At 52.8% G+C, this 15,032-nt stretch overlaps 1 protein-coding gene across 1 annotated transcript; it reads right to left on the bottom strand.

Moving 5' to 3' along the window:
- Window positions 1-11,957: 11,957 nt before the first annotated feature.
- On the bottom strand, window positions 11,958-14,604 carry CBLN1 (cerebellin 1 precursor). The gene is made up of 3 exons (XM_037518121.2): window positions 14,004-14,604; window positions 13,733-13,852; window positions 11,958-12,478 (listed from the first exon to the last, which is right to left on the bottom strand). Exons 1-3 carry the CDS (start codon window positions 14,265-14,267, stop codon window positions 12,281-12,283), a joined length of 582 nt encoding a protein of 193 aa, XP_037374018.1. The 5' UTR covers window positions 14,268-14,604; the 3' UTR covers window positions 11,958-12,280.
- Window positions 14,605-15,032: the final 428 nt, after the last annotated feature.

Below are 15,032 nucleotides of genomic sequence, written 5' to 3'. Positions count from 1 at the left end.
GGTAGAAGTTTGCTGATGGATTAGAGGTTGGTGAGAGAGAAAAGGAAAAGTCGATGACGGTAACAGGGTTTCTGGTGTGGGTCACTCGATGAAGGGGACTGACATTAACTGAGAAGGAGAAGACCAGCAGGAGCAGCTTTGGGAAGGGAAGACCAGGGGCTCCATTTGAATATGTTGTATTCAAGGTGCCTGTTTGGTACGTGAGTGGAAAGTTGGGTGTAAAAGTCTGTGGTTAACACTCTAAGTTAGTTTTCAGAGTTTAGAAAATCCTTGTCTCTCTCTGTCTCTCCTTGTTGTCTTAGGGGGAAAAGGATATCAGGGCTGCCCTATAACAGTTGCTTCAGTGATTTAGAGATTTAGAGATTGGCATGGGACCCCTTCAGAATCAGTGAAATGCCATGAGAATTTTTTTAAAGATTTCTGGGATAGAGAATTTATTTATTTTAAAAGATTTATTTTATTTATGCATACAAGAGCTGGGGTACAGGCCAGAGGTGTGGGGGGTGAGAGGATTCACCAGAGACAGGTTGGGGAACAGAACAGGCAGATCAACCGAAGTATGCTGCTCCACAAGTACACTGATGAGGGGAGCAACCGGCGAGTCAGGAGAGGTCTGCTGCGCCATGTGGGCTGCTTCCCGGTGGGGGATCGAACTCGTGCTGTGGTGACTGCGAACAGCTTGATAGGTTGCGCCACCAGGGAGGCCCTAGGAAAGAGAATTTAAAGTAGACAACGGGAAAGGGTTGGAGCTTTGGCAACTATATATTGTGACTATGAGGCATGAAAGGTGCTAAGTAACAGACAGAGAGAAAGCAAGAGGGAGAGAGGAAGGGAGAGAGAGAGCATGAGAGAGAGAGAAAGTCTGAGATCAGGTACGAGTTATCAGATTATGCCCGAAGCAATCTCCGTCTCTCATATTTAACTTTTGTTTATATGAGCTGTTAATAAATCTTTTTCAAAGAAATTCCCAGTTGATTCTACGGCAATGCATCTGTGAGCTGGTATTTGGGAATAACTGTAGAATAACTGTAGCATATACATGGTCCTATAACATCACTACTCTTGAACCTATAAAAAATAAGACACAGGCCCAAAATGGAGTCACTATCTAACCCCACTATGCTAAGCGAAGACTTAATTATGTTGTTAGCGCTCCCAGAAGTGGAGTCTTAAACCAGTCAAGCAGGAGTCACCTGTTCAATACCAGTTAGATAATATGGCTGATGGAGTCCTGCCTTCTCCTCAAGGATGATAAACTTGCAATAAACAACCCACTTTTGTGCCCAGTATAACTTCCTTATTCCTGCTCCTTTTGCCTATAAAAGTCTTTCATTTTGTGCAGCTCCTGGGAGTGCTTCCATCTGCTAGATGGGGATGCTGCCTAATTCATGAATCATGAATAAATCCAATGAGATCCTTAAAATTTACTCAGTTGAATTTTGTTTGTTAACAAACCCATCACATGGAATTTTGCAAAGACTATTAGAACTGGAAACTTTTAATAAAAAATCAATTCTAAAAAGCTTATTAGAATTGGAAATTCTCAAGCCCTAACCCTGATTATAGGAATCAGAATATCATTTTAACAAGCTTTCCAGATGATCTGAACACACGAATAAGCAACATTGGATCGCAAGGAGGTTATGACCTACCCGGGGGGCAGTGCTGTAATGTAATTAAATAATAGCTCCAAGGCACATTGACATTGGCAAAAATCAGCTGGGGAGCAATATTAATAACTGCTGTTTACTCGGCACTTACCATGCCCTTCACCTTGCTAAATCTTTCATAGGTGTTACCTCATTAAACTCAGTAGAATTCAATATTATTGTTCATCTCATTACAACAGATGAGGAAACCAAAATTCAGAAACATTAGGCTTCTTACATTCAGACAGCCAGGAAGGGGCTGTGGTGGTGGAACCTATTGTGTTTTGACCTCACATGCATCCCCCCTTCTTTGGTTACAGCTGCCCCAAGAGAAAGCTGCCCCTCCCTACTCCAACTTGCCTCCACGTCTAGTTAACTGGTTCATTTTATTCCTCTGGCTAAAGAGTTTGGTTCTGGCAGTGCAGCTGACTTCAGTCAGTCCAATATTCACCAGCTCTGGAATTTCTTCTGGAACTCTAGGGAATAAACTGCTCTTTTCTTAATGTGAAAACTAAATGGGGTCCTGTTGCTGCTTTAGTAAATTGCCACAACTGGGGCCTGGAAATGAAAAGAGACAGATGTTCTGGGGGTATTCTTGAGCTCCTGGACCACCATGCCCAAATCCCATCTTCCCTGGGTGGTTTTTGGTTATGGGAGACAATAAATTCTTTCTGGAAGGTCATACCAAGGGAACCTCATCCTGCCATGCAAAGGAGGGTGAGACCCAAAGGTTGTGAAGATTGACTTGGACCAGCTGGAGGTCACAGGGGTATGAGTGGGGTAGGGTGAATACAAGTAAAGAGACAGCCGAGCCCCAACCCTAACCTCATTCCCTTCCCTGGCACACCCCTCTGGTGGACGGTGGGCCAACAGAGCCAGGAATACAAGCAGTGCTGTGAGGCCAGGGCCGCGGGATAAATATTCCCCTGTCAACCCCAGGCTACCTGTTTATTTCTGGGGAGGATATTTGGCAGCCTGGGGACATATGTCTTTTTGCCTACAGCCTCAGACTCACATCGCTGCTACTTCTGCCCCTGTCTGAGGCAGCCACAAAGCTGCCTCCTCTCTTATGCATGATGTTTGGCCTCATCCTTCTCCTGTTCCCCACCTCTCCATCTTGTTCCAAGTGGACAGCAGGTCCAGGAAATGCCCCCTCACTGCTTCTACCTCTGCCCTTTCTCCTTGTTCTCTTGTTCACAGTTGTCTCTTAGAGGATAACTTCAGTGGGGAAAATTCAATAATTCACAGCTCACGTCAGTTCTCTCTAGACCAACAGCATCGTTCAGCCAAATTCAGCAATTTTAACAAGGGTATTAATTAGCGAAGGGGGGAAACACACACCACTCACCGGGACTGTGGATAACAGAACAGTTTTCTGATCCCCGCCCTTGACCTTGTGGCTTCCAACCTGTTTCCCTCTGGCTGGATTTGACTTGGGAGGGGTGACACGTTCCATGGCTCCCCTGGGCCACAGCCCCTCCCTGCTACAGGGGAGCTCAGGATCATGCAATGGGATGGTGACTCCAGGCAGTGGCTCCTCTGTGAACCAAGCCCCTACCATTTCCATGACAGTCTCTAGACTAAACCCTGGTGATAAAGTGATACCCGGTGGATCGGATCGTGGTTCTGGAGCAGCCCCGGAGTCCAAGAACCCCAGGCGGGCTCTTTCTGGGTTCTTGTCTTTGGTGAGGAAAGAATTCAACCTGGAGGCCAAGGACACAGAAAAGCAAGAGATTTATTGAGAGGTGGGAAGAAGAGCAGCAAAGCTTTCCAAGCGGAGAGGGGTCCCGAGTGGGTTGCCACTGAGGGGTCAAGAAGTAGGTGCTTATCTGGGTACAGTGGGCAAGGAGTGGGGGTTTGGCTGTTGGATGTCTCCATTTTGTGTCTCTTGCTGACTGGCTGGGCCCTTGGGGTCTCCTAGGCTACTAAGGTCCACTGAGTTTTTGGGGTTTTCCTAGGCTACCAAGTTTGTGGGGTTCTTCTAGGCCCTATGAATTTGCCCACATTACCTGGGAAGGTTTACCTTTCTGAAACTACCTTTGGTCCATTGCTCCAGCACTGTGTCATTGTGCTGGTGTCTGAACTCTCCAATCAGACTGACAAGTGGACTTAGGGCACCTGGGCTTGGGGGTGTGGGGGGGTGCCCTACTGGTTTCATATGAGTGCTTCTCAACCAGGCTGATGAATGGACTTAAGGGCTTGGGCACTCTCTCCCTAACTGACTCCCTGTACCCATTTCCTGGCTTCCTCCTCCACCAGGACAGCCAGGCCCTTGTCCCAAGAACCAACTAACAAGTAAGCAAGCACTGCAGGGAGGTTCGCAGAGCTCAGCTGATCAGAGAGCAAGTGGCTCAGTGGCTCAGTGAGTAACCAGGGATGGCTGCTGAGCCCTGAACAGAGGAAATGACCACTGGGAAGACGCATGGGATGGGGGGTGGCAGAGTATTATTTGCTCCCCACCCCCTTCCGCCAAAGGATCAACATGTGCAATGTTCTTAGACAGGAGAGAAGTTGACATCTTCTAAGAACTAAAGGAAAGGAGAGCGAGCTCTGCCCAGGAGAGCCCCAGGAGGTGGCTGTGGAGTCACAGCAGGGTGCTGGCAGGAGTCTGGTTTCCCTTCCCAGTGCATTCCAGAGGCCCTAGAAGGTTTTATTTATTTATTTATTTTTATGTAGAGGCATGTTTTATTCATTTATTTATTTGTTTGTTTGTTTTTGTTTATACATGCACTGGGTACAGTCAGAAGTGCGGGAGGGTGAGAGAATTCACCAGAGCCAAGGCGGGGGAGCAGAGCAGGCAGAAGGACCAAAGTACCCTGCTGAGGGGAGCAGCAGGCAGCAGGAGAGGTCTGCGAGCCATGTGGGACCCTCCTCCGGTGGCCGGGGAGCAGCAGGGGATCGAACTGGTGCCTCAGAGGCCGCGGGCAGTGCAGCTTTGCAACCCAGCGCTCAACTGCTGCGCCACTGGGGAGGCCTAGAAGGTTTTAAGGGGAGGATTCATGTGGTGTGGTTTGCTTTATGTTTTTGAGACATTCACTCTGGCTACAGAAGAAAACAGAGGCCAAAAGAAGCCACGTCACAGCTAGATGGCTTTTTCTGTGGGCTCAGGCTAGAAGGCAGGGTTCTGTCGACAGTTTTAATTTGGAAAGTCAGACATGAAGACCCTGCCTGGTACAGGGGACTCAGCACTCCGCGGGCTTCTAGCTGGAATGGGACCGAGAGGTCATATTGGCTCACTCCTTTTGGGGAACAGCCTTGTTTGTGCCCTCCGCCTGCTCCCCAACTTCATATGACAGAGACAGGGACACATTTAGGCAATCAAGGAGAACAGCTGCAGATTCCACTGCCTCAAAGGGCACCACTGTCACTCACATTGATGCGGGAGATTATTTGGGCCCACATGCTGGTGAACCTGCCAAACAAGCTCCCACTTGGGAAGCATCGAGAGCGCCCAGAGGAAAAGGCAGGAAAAGCACCAGACACTCAGAAGCCAGAGAAGGATGAGCTGTGAGCCTGCACCCTCAGCTCAATTGGTATTGCTAACGTGCCCTCTCCCTTGGCATCTTCAGAATAAGTAAATAATCCATCTACCTGAAATGAACTCCTTCAAAAAGAGAAAGAGAGAGCATTTGGAGCTTTGCTGAGACCTAAATGGACCAAGTTTGATCAAGATGAGTTAGTAAAATAGCAGACTCCTTGTCCGCTGCATTTTAATTCCATATTTGGAGCCAGTCCGTCATTATAAAATCATCTGAACTTCTTGGTGGAAGTACACATTGGGGAGTTTATTTTTGAGTCTCTCAGAATACAAAGGAGAGTCTATCCAGTGGAGAAGCTGGGCAGAGCACACGGCTTCCTTTTAAATGAGAAGGAAGTGATGCCCAGCAGCCTCCTTTGTTAGTAATTCCCTCTTCCCTCTTTGAAAGTTTCCCTGAAAGTACCCAGTAATTTCTGATGACGGAAGAAAAGGCTTTGGAGCCTCACCTGAGTAAGCAGGTTGCTACTGGCTAACAGAGCATTCCAGAGAACTCTTTGTTGGACTGAAATCCCAGCTGGACGCTGGATCTGAGGGAGGAGGTGATTCAGGAGACTCCTTGATTTTCTTTAGAGGAAACTAACTGAGCTCACCTCACCTCCACAGTCTGCAGCAGAACCCAAAATGCTGAGGCGACTTCAGAAGTCATTCTGCCTGCAGCTGGAACAGAAACCCAGAGACCCCACAAGCCCGAGTCTGCTGGGAGAAACCAGCTTCTTCACTGGCCAAGGCACAGGCAGCTACTATCTACCCTTGGCCAGTGTGCCCCTCTCATTTGCTGCCACAGACTTGCTGGCTTCATCCTGGATCAAATAACCAATCAACCAATACCGAACCATGCCATTAGGTGCTGGGAGGAGGTGAGGCTATTCCCACATTTTAAGGAAAATAAAATGTGTTCCCTGCTCCATAAGAAGCTGACAATATTCTAAAAGAGGGATAGTGGAGCCAAGAATATGCAAGGTCAACTTGTACAATAAGGTCAAGTCAACAGGTGTATCTCCAGTCCTTCTGGAATAAATGTGGCTGTTCAGAGGGACAATGAAGATTTGGAAAAGAGATCAATGTTGAGCCTGCACTCCAGAACATCCCAGCCAGGGAGTGCCATTGCCAAGGTACTCATTCATTCATTCATTCATTCATTCAGGAGATAATGCCTACTATTCCAGGTGCTGTGTCAGGCACTGTGCATGCAACTGTAAAAGAGGCAGACACCTTGTGGCTTCAGTCTGGGGCACCAGGCAAACACATTTGCGGTGCAACCACTAACCTCTACATCTATCTGTCTGCCTGTTTAGGTGTTCCCTCACTTGTTCTTTCAAGGAACAGGTACATCTACCAGCCCTGGCACTATGCCAGGCACTGGGTGCACTGTGAGGAACAGCAGCTGAGGGCTGCCCCTAGTGGATCTTAGCATCCCACAGAGCTGCAGTCAGTGTGTAATCTAACAGAAAAGTTTAAAGGGTCAGCAGAGGGTGAGGCCTCATGGGTAGGAGTCAGAGAGTCCTTTGCAGGTGAGGTGGTGCTCAAGCAATGCCCTGAAAGGTCAGATTGTAGCCGGCTCTGGGCAAGCAAGAGTTAATCCAATGCCTCACCCAGCACTTTTCCCTGACTTCTTCAGAATTTATTGAGCTGAACAAAGACCTTCCTAGGCTCCGGCTGTAGCCATACAACCAGAAGACCTTTCCTTCCAGTGATCACGTTCTCCTTCCTGACTTCAGCTCCCCAGCGTCTCCTCACTGATGCCTCACTTGCAGGCAGCCTCTTCTATTCCCAGGAAAGTGTTTGTCCAATGAGAAGACCCAGGAAGGAATCTGAACACCACCCCATGCATCCGATCTTGGCTTCTTCTTTGCTAACTCTGCTCACTGCAATCCTAGGGTCAAGGTTGGGACTTCCTAGGGTCAGGCTGAACTCTAGTGCAGGTGCTTGGGTAGGTCCCCTGTGTTTGCAGAGTGTGGGGCACTTCCAAGCCAGCGATGCTGTCAGCATTGCAGGCAATGGCGACAGGGGAGCTGGGAAGTCCAGGAGGTGGCCCTGAGGGGCAGGCAATTCTGCTAGCTGAGGTCTTGTCCTGCAGTCAGTTCAGGCAATTTGGCTTCCCTCCTGACACCATCAGAGGACATGCTCTGTACCTCTGTGGGGCACCACGGGAGGCACTGTGTCAAGTGAAGTGAGCAAGTAGCATTCCCAGCCCAGACCCTGAAATGGACCCAGACATGCACACAGGGCTCAGGCTTCAATTGGGGAGTGTGCAGACATGCAGACAAAGAATATTCATCCACACAGTCCACACAAACTGTGAGCAAAATTTCCTGTTCCTGTGGTTGTTCCTGTGGTTGACTAGAGGGGGCAGGGAGAGATGTGGGCTGGCATCCTTTCCTAATTCCTAACCCCCCTCGTCTTCCCATTTTCTATCTGTTCACCCTTCCCTGTGTCCTGATTCAGTGAGTGTGTAATCCCCGGGTGTCCGTTGCTTCTCACTGCTACCATTTATTCAGCACTTACTATGTGTCCGGTAGTGCTGAGCATTTTTTCATAATAGCATCATCTTTTAGCCCCATCTTCACTGCTACCCTACTGTGAAGGCATTACTATCCACTTGAAATCTGAGGAAACTGAGGCTCGGAGAGAGTGTGGGTATATCTTGAATAAAGAGTCCTGTACAAAGAGCTGAAGATGAAAGAAAACAAACACAACAAACAAACAAACAAAAAAACATGAAGAGGGCTTTGCAATCCTCGCTGGGAAACCTTCCACCACCAAGACCACTGAACTGGCTCAAAGAGAGGTGTACCTGCACCTTCCCTTTTGGCTGGACTCCCCCTTTGCTGGCTTCCCCCCAGAGTTGATAATAGCTTTCACTGTTTTTGTTCCAAACAGTGGGATTGGGGTGACAAGCGCTTGCTGGTAGGAGGGAGGCTGGCTGGGGGAAGGGAAGGCATGGATCAGAAAAGCAAGCTAACCTAGAGGAAACCCTAGGTGTTTTCTGGCTCACTTCTCGCTGGGGAGTTAGGAAAGGGAGGTTCAGGCAGAGGAGAGGGAGTGGTCTCTGGTTGCAAAGAGCGCCAGAGGCCAAGTGCAGGGCAGTTCGCAGCTGGGGTTGTCACCTTCCATTCAGTTCTCAGTACCCCAGGACAGCCCCAGCCACTGGAGCGTCCTTTCTTTCCCCTCCCTGCAGCCTCACACTCCCCCACAAAGGCTACTCCACTTCACTTAGGCAACAATTTAGGAATGGGTGAGGCTCTCTTTCCTTCTAGGTAACTATAGTCTCATTAGCAGCCGCTTTGCCTGGGCTACCAGGCTCCAGCGCAGCTTGGAGGATGAGCGCCCAGCTCTGTGAAAGCTGAAAGTCCTGGCAAAGGAGCAAAGAGAGATTAGGGGGTCCGCGTGGGACCTAGAGTATCCTGGTGCTACTCAACAGGCTGCTTAGTTCTCTCCGAGGACAAGGCCAAACCTTTACTAGGGACCCAGCTCAGGTCTGAGACTCACTGAAGCTCTAGAACCCAGGGCCTAGAAGTCAGGTCTAAGCTCCCTGGGTGCTAGAAGCCTCCCTGAGTTCCCAACACTAGACCCCAAGCAGAACTTCTGCCCTTAGGGAGGATCAGGTAGTGACAATCAGGAAGGCTTCCTGGAGGAAGTGATTGATATATTATTGAGGCAGGAATGAAGGAGGTAACCAAAGTGACCTGGACTGGAGAGGAGTCTCTTCAGTAGATGAAGCTGCTGAGGAGACTGGACCTAGAACCACTACAGGCTCTAATGTGAGCAGGATTATCTGAGATGAGAGCAGGAGGTGGGGCCCAGACCTGAAAGGTCTAGAGGTTTCTGAGTCTTAAGAGAAGCCACTGTGAAGTGTTAGGTTTTATCAGCGTGTAGGCTCTTTATTGAGCTGCTAGCCTAGGTCTGCAGTACTCTAGTTGGCGACTTTAGTTCTTTCCCAGCTAAAGTGCAATTTTAAGATAAAGGGGGCTTCCCTGTCTTTCCAGAGGTAACAGTCAGCCCCACCTTTTCCCCAGAGATCAGGGAGATGGCCCAACTGCCCAGTGCCATGGCCTACGAAGCTCACTACTCTCTGCGTTGATGGAGAGAGCCTCCCACAACTCACCCAGGTTAATGGGAAGTTCAGGCCTGAGGATGAAGGTTGTTGGGGGTTTAGAGATTTCCCAGAGCCCTCTGGGCATGAGCACCAGCTTAGGACTTCCAAGGAGCTGCAGGTGTGGGCCACAACTGCCCCCTGAACTCTACTGGGAGTGGGAGACAGGCCAGGCCCCAGATATCTCCCTTCACCACCAGTGACAAACAAGACCTGGTAGGAGCATGAGGAGGGATGGGTGAACCCCGGGAACGCAGTGCCTGCGCCAGCTTCCCTGAGGTGTCCTTTAGTTGAACTGCTTAGATGGTGAGAGAGAAGGGAATCTGAGGAGTAGCAAAGGGGAGCAAGGGCACTGCAAGCCAAGCAATAGCAGGTGCCCAGGCCTGAGGACCTAAGCAGGAGATGAGCTCATCCTGTGGCAGAGGGGAGAGGTCAGCTGGGGAGGAAGATGCTGCTGTGCTGGTCAGAGAAAAGTCCTAAGGCCAAGGTCAGAGTTTTGAGGAGGCAGGGACCTTCCCCCAGGAAGGGGTTTTCTGGGTCCTGAGATGAATCCAGGGAGAACTCCCCATTCTCAGTCACACTTGAGACTCATTTGCTCCCCTTTGTGTTCACCCACCAGGTCCCAGAGCAGGGACTTCCATTGACCTCCACCTGGGCCTCAGGCTGCCATTCAGGAGACAGGGATCCGCCCTAGCCGAAGCAGCTCTCGCTAAATCCAGGCAAAAGAAGCCGCTGGCTCCTGCTCAGAAACAGACCAGCTGGAACCTCAGAGCAGGAGGCACTCACTCCCTAGGTGTTGAGCTCACTGCATCAGCATGCACTTGGACATAGAGGCCGGAGTGGGGAGTCAGGCACAGCCTGGAGCCACTTGGGTGGCCCTGTCCTCCAGAAAAGGCCAAGGGACCCTTGAGATATGGTGGGAGTACCCCGTGCACGGTATATGGTGGGCACGGAGCTGGGGTTCGGTTGCTAAAGGCTCCTGCAGCCCCAGCTCTCCCTCCCAAGCCAAAGACAGCAGCGGAGAAAGCACTCCTTAAGGTGTTCCTTTACAAGGAGTAGTTTTTCTTTTTAAATTCCTCCAGGGCTGCCCTTGTCGGCAAAAGAGAGTGCTCAGGGTTCGCTCCCGCTGCGGGAGGACGTCCCTATCTATCTCCCGGGTCGAGGGCTACTCGGGCTGCAGAGAGCACCTGCTAGAGCTGGGTCCCCTGAATTGCGCAGAGAACAAACGGGACTCGAGTTTTAATGCAAGTCGCCTTATTGGAGAATCCCTGCATCAGACAAGTCGCGGGAATAAATCGGGAAACGTTATTTATGCTACCCCCTGGGGGTGGGGGGTGGCTAATCAAATTCATACCTGAATCTCTGGCTAGGAAATAGCCTCTAACAGGAGCAGCAAAGGAGCTCAGCCAAGCCAAGGCCCCCAGTGGCGCACCTTTGGCCGCCCACCCGCTTTCCTGCGCTGGACCTCCCCGCTGTGGAAGGGATTGGGTCAGACTTTCAGATTTAAAACGAAGTCGTTTATTTCAATTTTGCTTTCACATTATGCTCCGAAACAATCAAAACTCCTGGACGAACCTTTTGAATAAAAGTTCAGCGATGAGCGCAATCACAGGCCCTGGGCGCCTGGGTAGAACGGCGGGCGGGCTCCGGATTCAGAGGCGGTGGTGTCAAACATACGCTGCAGGGATAATTTTGGAGCGGCCGAGGGTTGGAAAAATCCATGGGCAGAAGGTGTGGAAAGCGTGCCTCTCCGGGCAGGCTGGTTCTGGCTCCTCGAGCTGGAATTATTCCTGATGTATTTGGATTGAGAAAAACCCAAACTTCACTCCCAGGACGGCAGCCGCGCCTGGTCTAGCAAGATTTCGGTCAAATTTCTTACGGTTGCTCCAAAGCATGGAGCACAGGGGAACGCAGGGCTGGCCCTGGGCCTGCAGCAGGAAGGAGCGCAGGCTGGCTTCTCCGGGAAGCCCTGGCATTCCTGGCCTTTCTATGCTGCCATCTCCCAAGTCTCCTGAACTTCTGAAACTTGCCCTTCCACACCCAGCCTCCAAGCCTTGCAGCTGGGGGTTGATGCGGAATTTAGAAAGCTGTTTCAGAAAAATAAAAGTCCTGCTTCAACTTTATTGGATTAAAGTAAATTTAAATCTTGGCTATTCACACGTATGTTACAGAGGACGAAGAAGCGTCCGGAAGAACCTCCTGGCGTTTAGTGGAGCCACAGAACACTAGGGCATGGACAAGCATCAGAACATCAAGCAGCCTTAGATTTCACGATCACTCCGAATAGGACATAGAAATACGGAAATACAGCCAGTTTCCACTGGGAAAAGTTCTTCGTGTACAAATGATATATATTTATACATATACATTTTTTTTAAACCAGTCACCACAAGGCGAGTCCTTTCTTTGCAACAAGCAGCCAAGGACACAAAGTCTCTTCAGCTATTAACTCTTGAGCAGTGTTTTAAGAACAGCAATACTTGCCAAATTAAAACTGCCTCCCCCATCCAAAAAAAAAAAATCCAACAAACCCTTATTTCCCACCCCTCTCCAAACTAAAAAGAGGGAAGGGGCGCTTAAGATTTCAGCCCGTGAAAGGAATCAGAGGGGTACTGAGGAGGAAGATATTTCACGCTATACAGTGAAATACGAAGTTTCTTTATGAATTGTGGGGAACATGAACATGGGGGTGAGAAACAATGACAAGGCAGTCTCTCTCTCTCTCTCTCTCTTGATTACAGCAACTGCCATGGGGGAGGCAAGTTTATTTTTGGAAATGGGAGTGCGCAGAGCTAAGCAGAATTAAGTCGTCTAAGGAGGAATCGGGACTGAGTTGTCCCACAGCTGGGCCCACCTTTTACCCGGATACAGCTGGGCAACATGTAGGAAGTTTCAAGTCCTGCCACTTTCTCGTCCTCTAGATTTCAGCTTTTTCTCATTCCCCCTCCTGCCTGCCTCCTGCCTTTGCCTCTCCCTGCCTCCATTCCACAGGCGAGCGGGTCAGAGCGGAAACACCAGGAATCCCGAGAATGTCGAGTACTTCCAGCCCCCCATCAAGTTCCCCCGCTCCAGCTTGAGGTATGCTCTGTCGCCTTTCTCCATCTGGATTAGGACTCCATTGCTGGCAGCCTCCCGGGTCACATCCTGGTCGCCAGCGAAGGCTGAAATCACCGGCCAGCCATTCAACATGAGGCTCACCTGGGAAAGAGAAAGGCCCACTTCAGACACGGAGCCCAGGCAGGTATCAAACAGCAGCGGAGACCAGAGGAAAGGTCCACCGCAAAGGCTAGGCGCGCAGGGAGGAGCTGGGAAGCAGGAGGAAAGGAGCTCTTTGCAGCTTGCTACTGTGGGCGATTGGGAACTAAAGACGGTCAGTGTGGGTGAGGCGAAGGGTCTGCCCCCCAGACGAGAGTCACCTGCATTCCTTGCGCACACCCAGCAATCTGGACTGTGCTCTCACCCAGTTTAATGAATCCTTAGGCAGCTCAAGGGCCTTGAGATCATAGGCCTCTGGCCAGCTCCCGCCCTCCCCCATCTGCCTCCAGCTTCAAAGGCAAATTCGGACAACTCCAGTTAGGGGAAACAATCACTCAAAAACAAATAAACAAAAACCCCCAGCTTCCTCCAGGTCCCAGCTACCACCCTCTGAAGGAGAAGACTAGCAGGGCTTCCTGCTGATGAGAAACCTCGCTTAGAGACGCACTCCCGCGCTCCATCCCTCCCCAGGCTCAGTTCCCTCCCCAGATGCCGCCTCGCCCGCCACTGCCTGGATTTGCCCTTGCAGTGGCATCAGCAGTCAGAGGCCTGGCGCCCGATCCCCAGCCTTGCGTTCTGCTGTGGGTCTGGGCTCAGAGGAAATCTGGACACCTCTGCGAACCTGGAAAGCGGCGGGTGCTGGCTGCGGCAATGCTGGAGCCGGGAGGTGGTGAACTATGCCCCCTCTCATCTCTCTCCATGCCTCACCCTATAGGGCGCTGCGTTACTAATTCAAAAACCGGGAGTTGTCCCCCAAAGGGACACCGGAGGCCGCCTGAATTTGGTGCGGAGGGCGAGCGCGCTGGCGTCTCGCGAGCTTGGGCGCAAGGACCGGGGATCTGGGAAACACCCCACGGTGCGCAGAGCGGGGGTCGGGAAAAGCTGCCGCACGCGGGAACAGCACCCACTACGGGAGATTCTTTGAGTTCGTAGGAACCCCCCCCCCCTTTCGAGGGATCAAGAAGGTGGAGGCAGGAAACTCTTTCTCTGGGGAGGGAATTAGGTCCCCAAGCCAGCGACAGGAGCAGCAAGGGACAGTCCGAGCCCCAGAAACATGAGGTCCTCCAAGCATCCTCCAAGCATCCCCGGGACACCTGAATCTGCCCCCTTCTACCTCCCACCCCGTACGGCCTGCTCATTCCCGCGCCTGGTCGCCCCCCACCAGGGCCCAGGTCTGGCCCTGAGGCTGCGGCTGACCTGGATGGTCTGTCTGTTGTAGACTTTTACCACGTGGAAGTTAAAACTGTAGATCCCTTTGCGCGGGGCGATGAAAGTGCTGCGTTCTGAATCAAAGTTGTTCCCGATGTTCACGAGCACCTACAAGGAGACGGGTATGAAGGGGCGTAGGCAAGAGTCAGTCCCCAACTCTCCTTCCCGAGCCTCCGCAGAGACCTCGCAGCGCCTCGGGCATCTCCCTGCACCCCCCGCCCCCCGGGCCCCAGCACTCCAGTCTGCACGGAGCACTCACCTGGTCGAAGTAGATGATCATGGTGCGGTTGCTCATCTCGGACGGCTCGTGGTTGGTGCTCCTGATGGCCGAGAAAGCCACCTTGGCGCTGCCAGAGCGCACGGAGATGCCCAGAGCGGTGCCCGTGGGATCGGACGTGGGGTTGGAGTCGCACACCACCAGGCACTTGCCCTCCAGCACGATGGGCTCCGTCTCATTCTGCCCGCGGGCCGGGCCGGCCAGCCACGCCGCCCCCAGCAGCAGCAGCTCCACGATGCCCAGCATCGCGGCACCGGCGCCCACCCCGCCCCCCACCCCGGGGCTGCCTGCGCCAGCCGCCCCCCCCCGCCCCAGCCCCTTTCCTAAGCCCCCGCCTCAGCTCCGTGCGCAGCTCCGCCGACGCCGCTCCGGTCACTCCTGCTCCGCCTTGCACTCCCGGTGCAAGTGAGCCCCCCGAGCGCCGCCCCCCGAGCGCTGCACCCCGAGCCCCGCCCGGGCCTCAGGGGTGCCGCGGCTGCCCAGCCGCACTTGGATGCATATCCGCTGTGGCTCGGTCCCCGCTGCTTCCGCCGCCTGCTTCCCGCACCCGCCGCTGGTGCCGCCGCCGCCGCTCTGAATTATTGATGCAGCGGACGCTGCAGCCGGAGCGGGCGGAGAGCGCGCGCCGGGCACAAAGGCGCGGACCACGGCCTGGCCCCGCCCCCGCCGCCTCCCAGCCCGGCCCCCTGCCCGCCCCCTGCGCGCCTCCCTCCAGGCCCCGCCCCTCGCGGGCCGAGGCCCCGCCCCCCGGCCAATCCCGAAGCCCTGCGCTCCCCGCCGGGCCAATGGCGGCGCTGTCCGCGCGCGGCCACCTGACCCCGGGTGCCGATGTTATTAGGCGCGGCGAGGCAGGTGGCGCGCGGCAGCGGGGTTGGGCTCGGGCCGGGAGTCGACGGTGGGAGCGAGGGCCGAGCGCGCGCGCGCGCGCCCGAGCCCGGACCGTCCACCGCGGTCTCTGGCTTTCCGGCCTCCCGCCTCCGCGGGCTCGTCCAGCCCCTCTCAGCCCTTCCA

This window comes from Talpa occidentalis, unplaced genomic scaffold (assembly GCF_014898055.3).
Source record: "Talpa occidentalis isolate TD23 unplaced genomic scaffold, MPIMG_talOcc4v2.1 talOcc4.17, whole genome shotgun sequence".
In the NCBI taxonomy this organism is placed as follows: Eukaryota; Metazoa; Chordata; class Mammalia; order Eulipotyphla; family Talpidae; genus Talpa; species Talpa occidentalis.
This window is presented reverse-complemented; position numbering and strand designations above follow the sequence as displayed.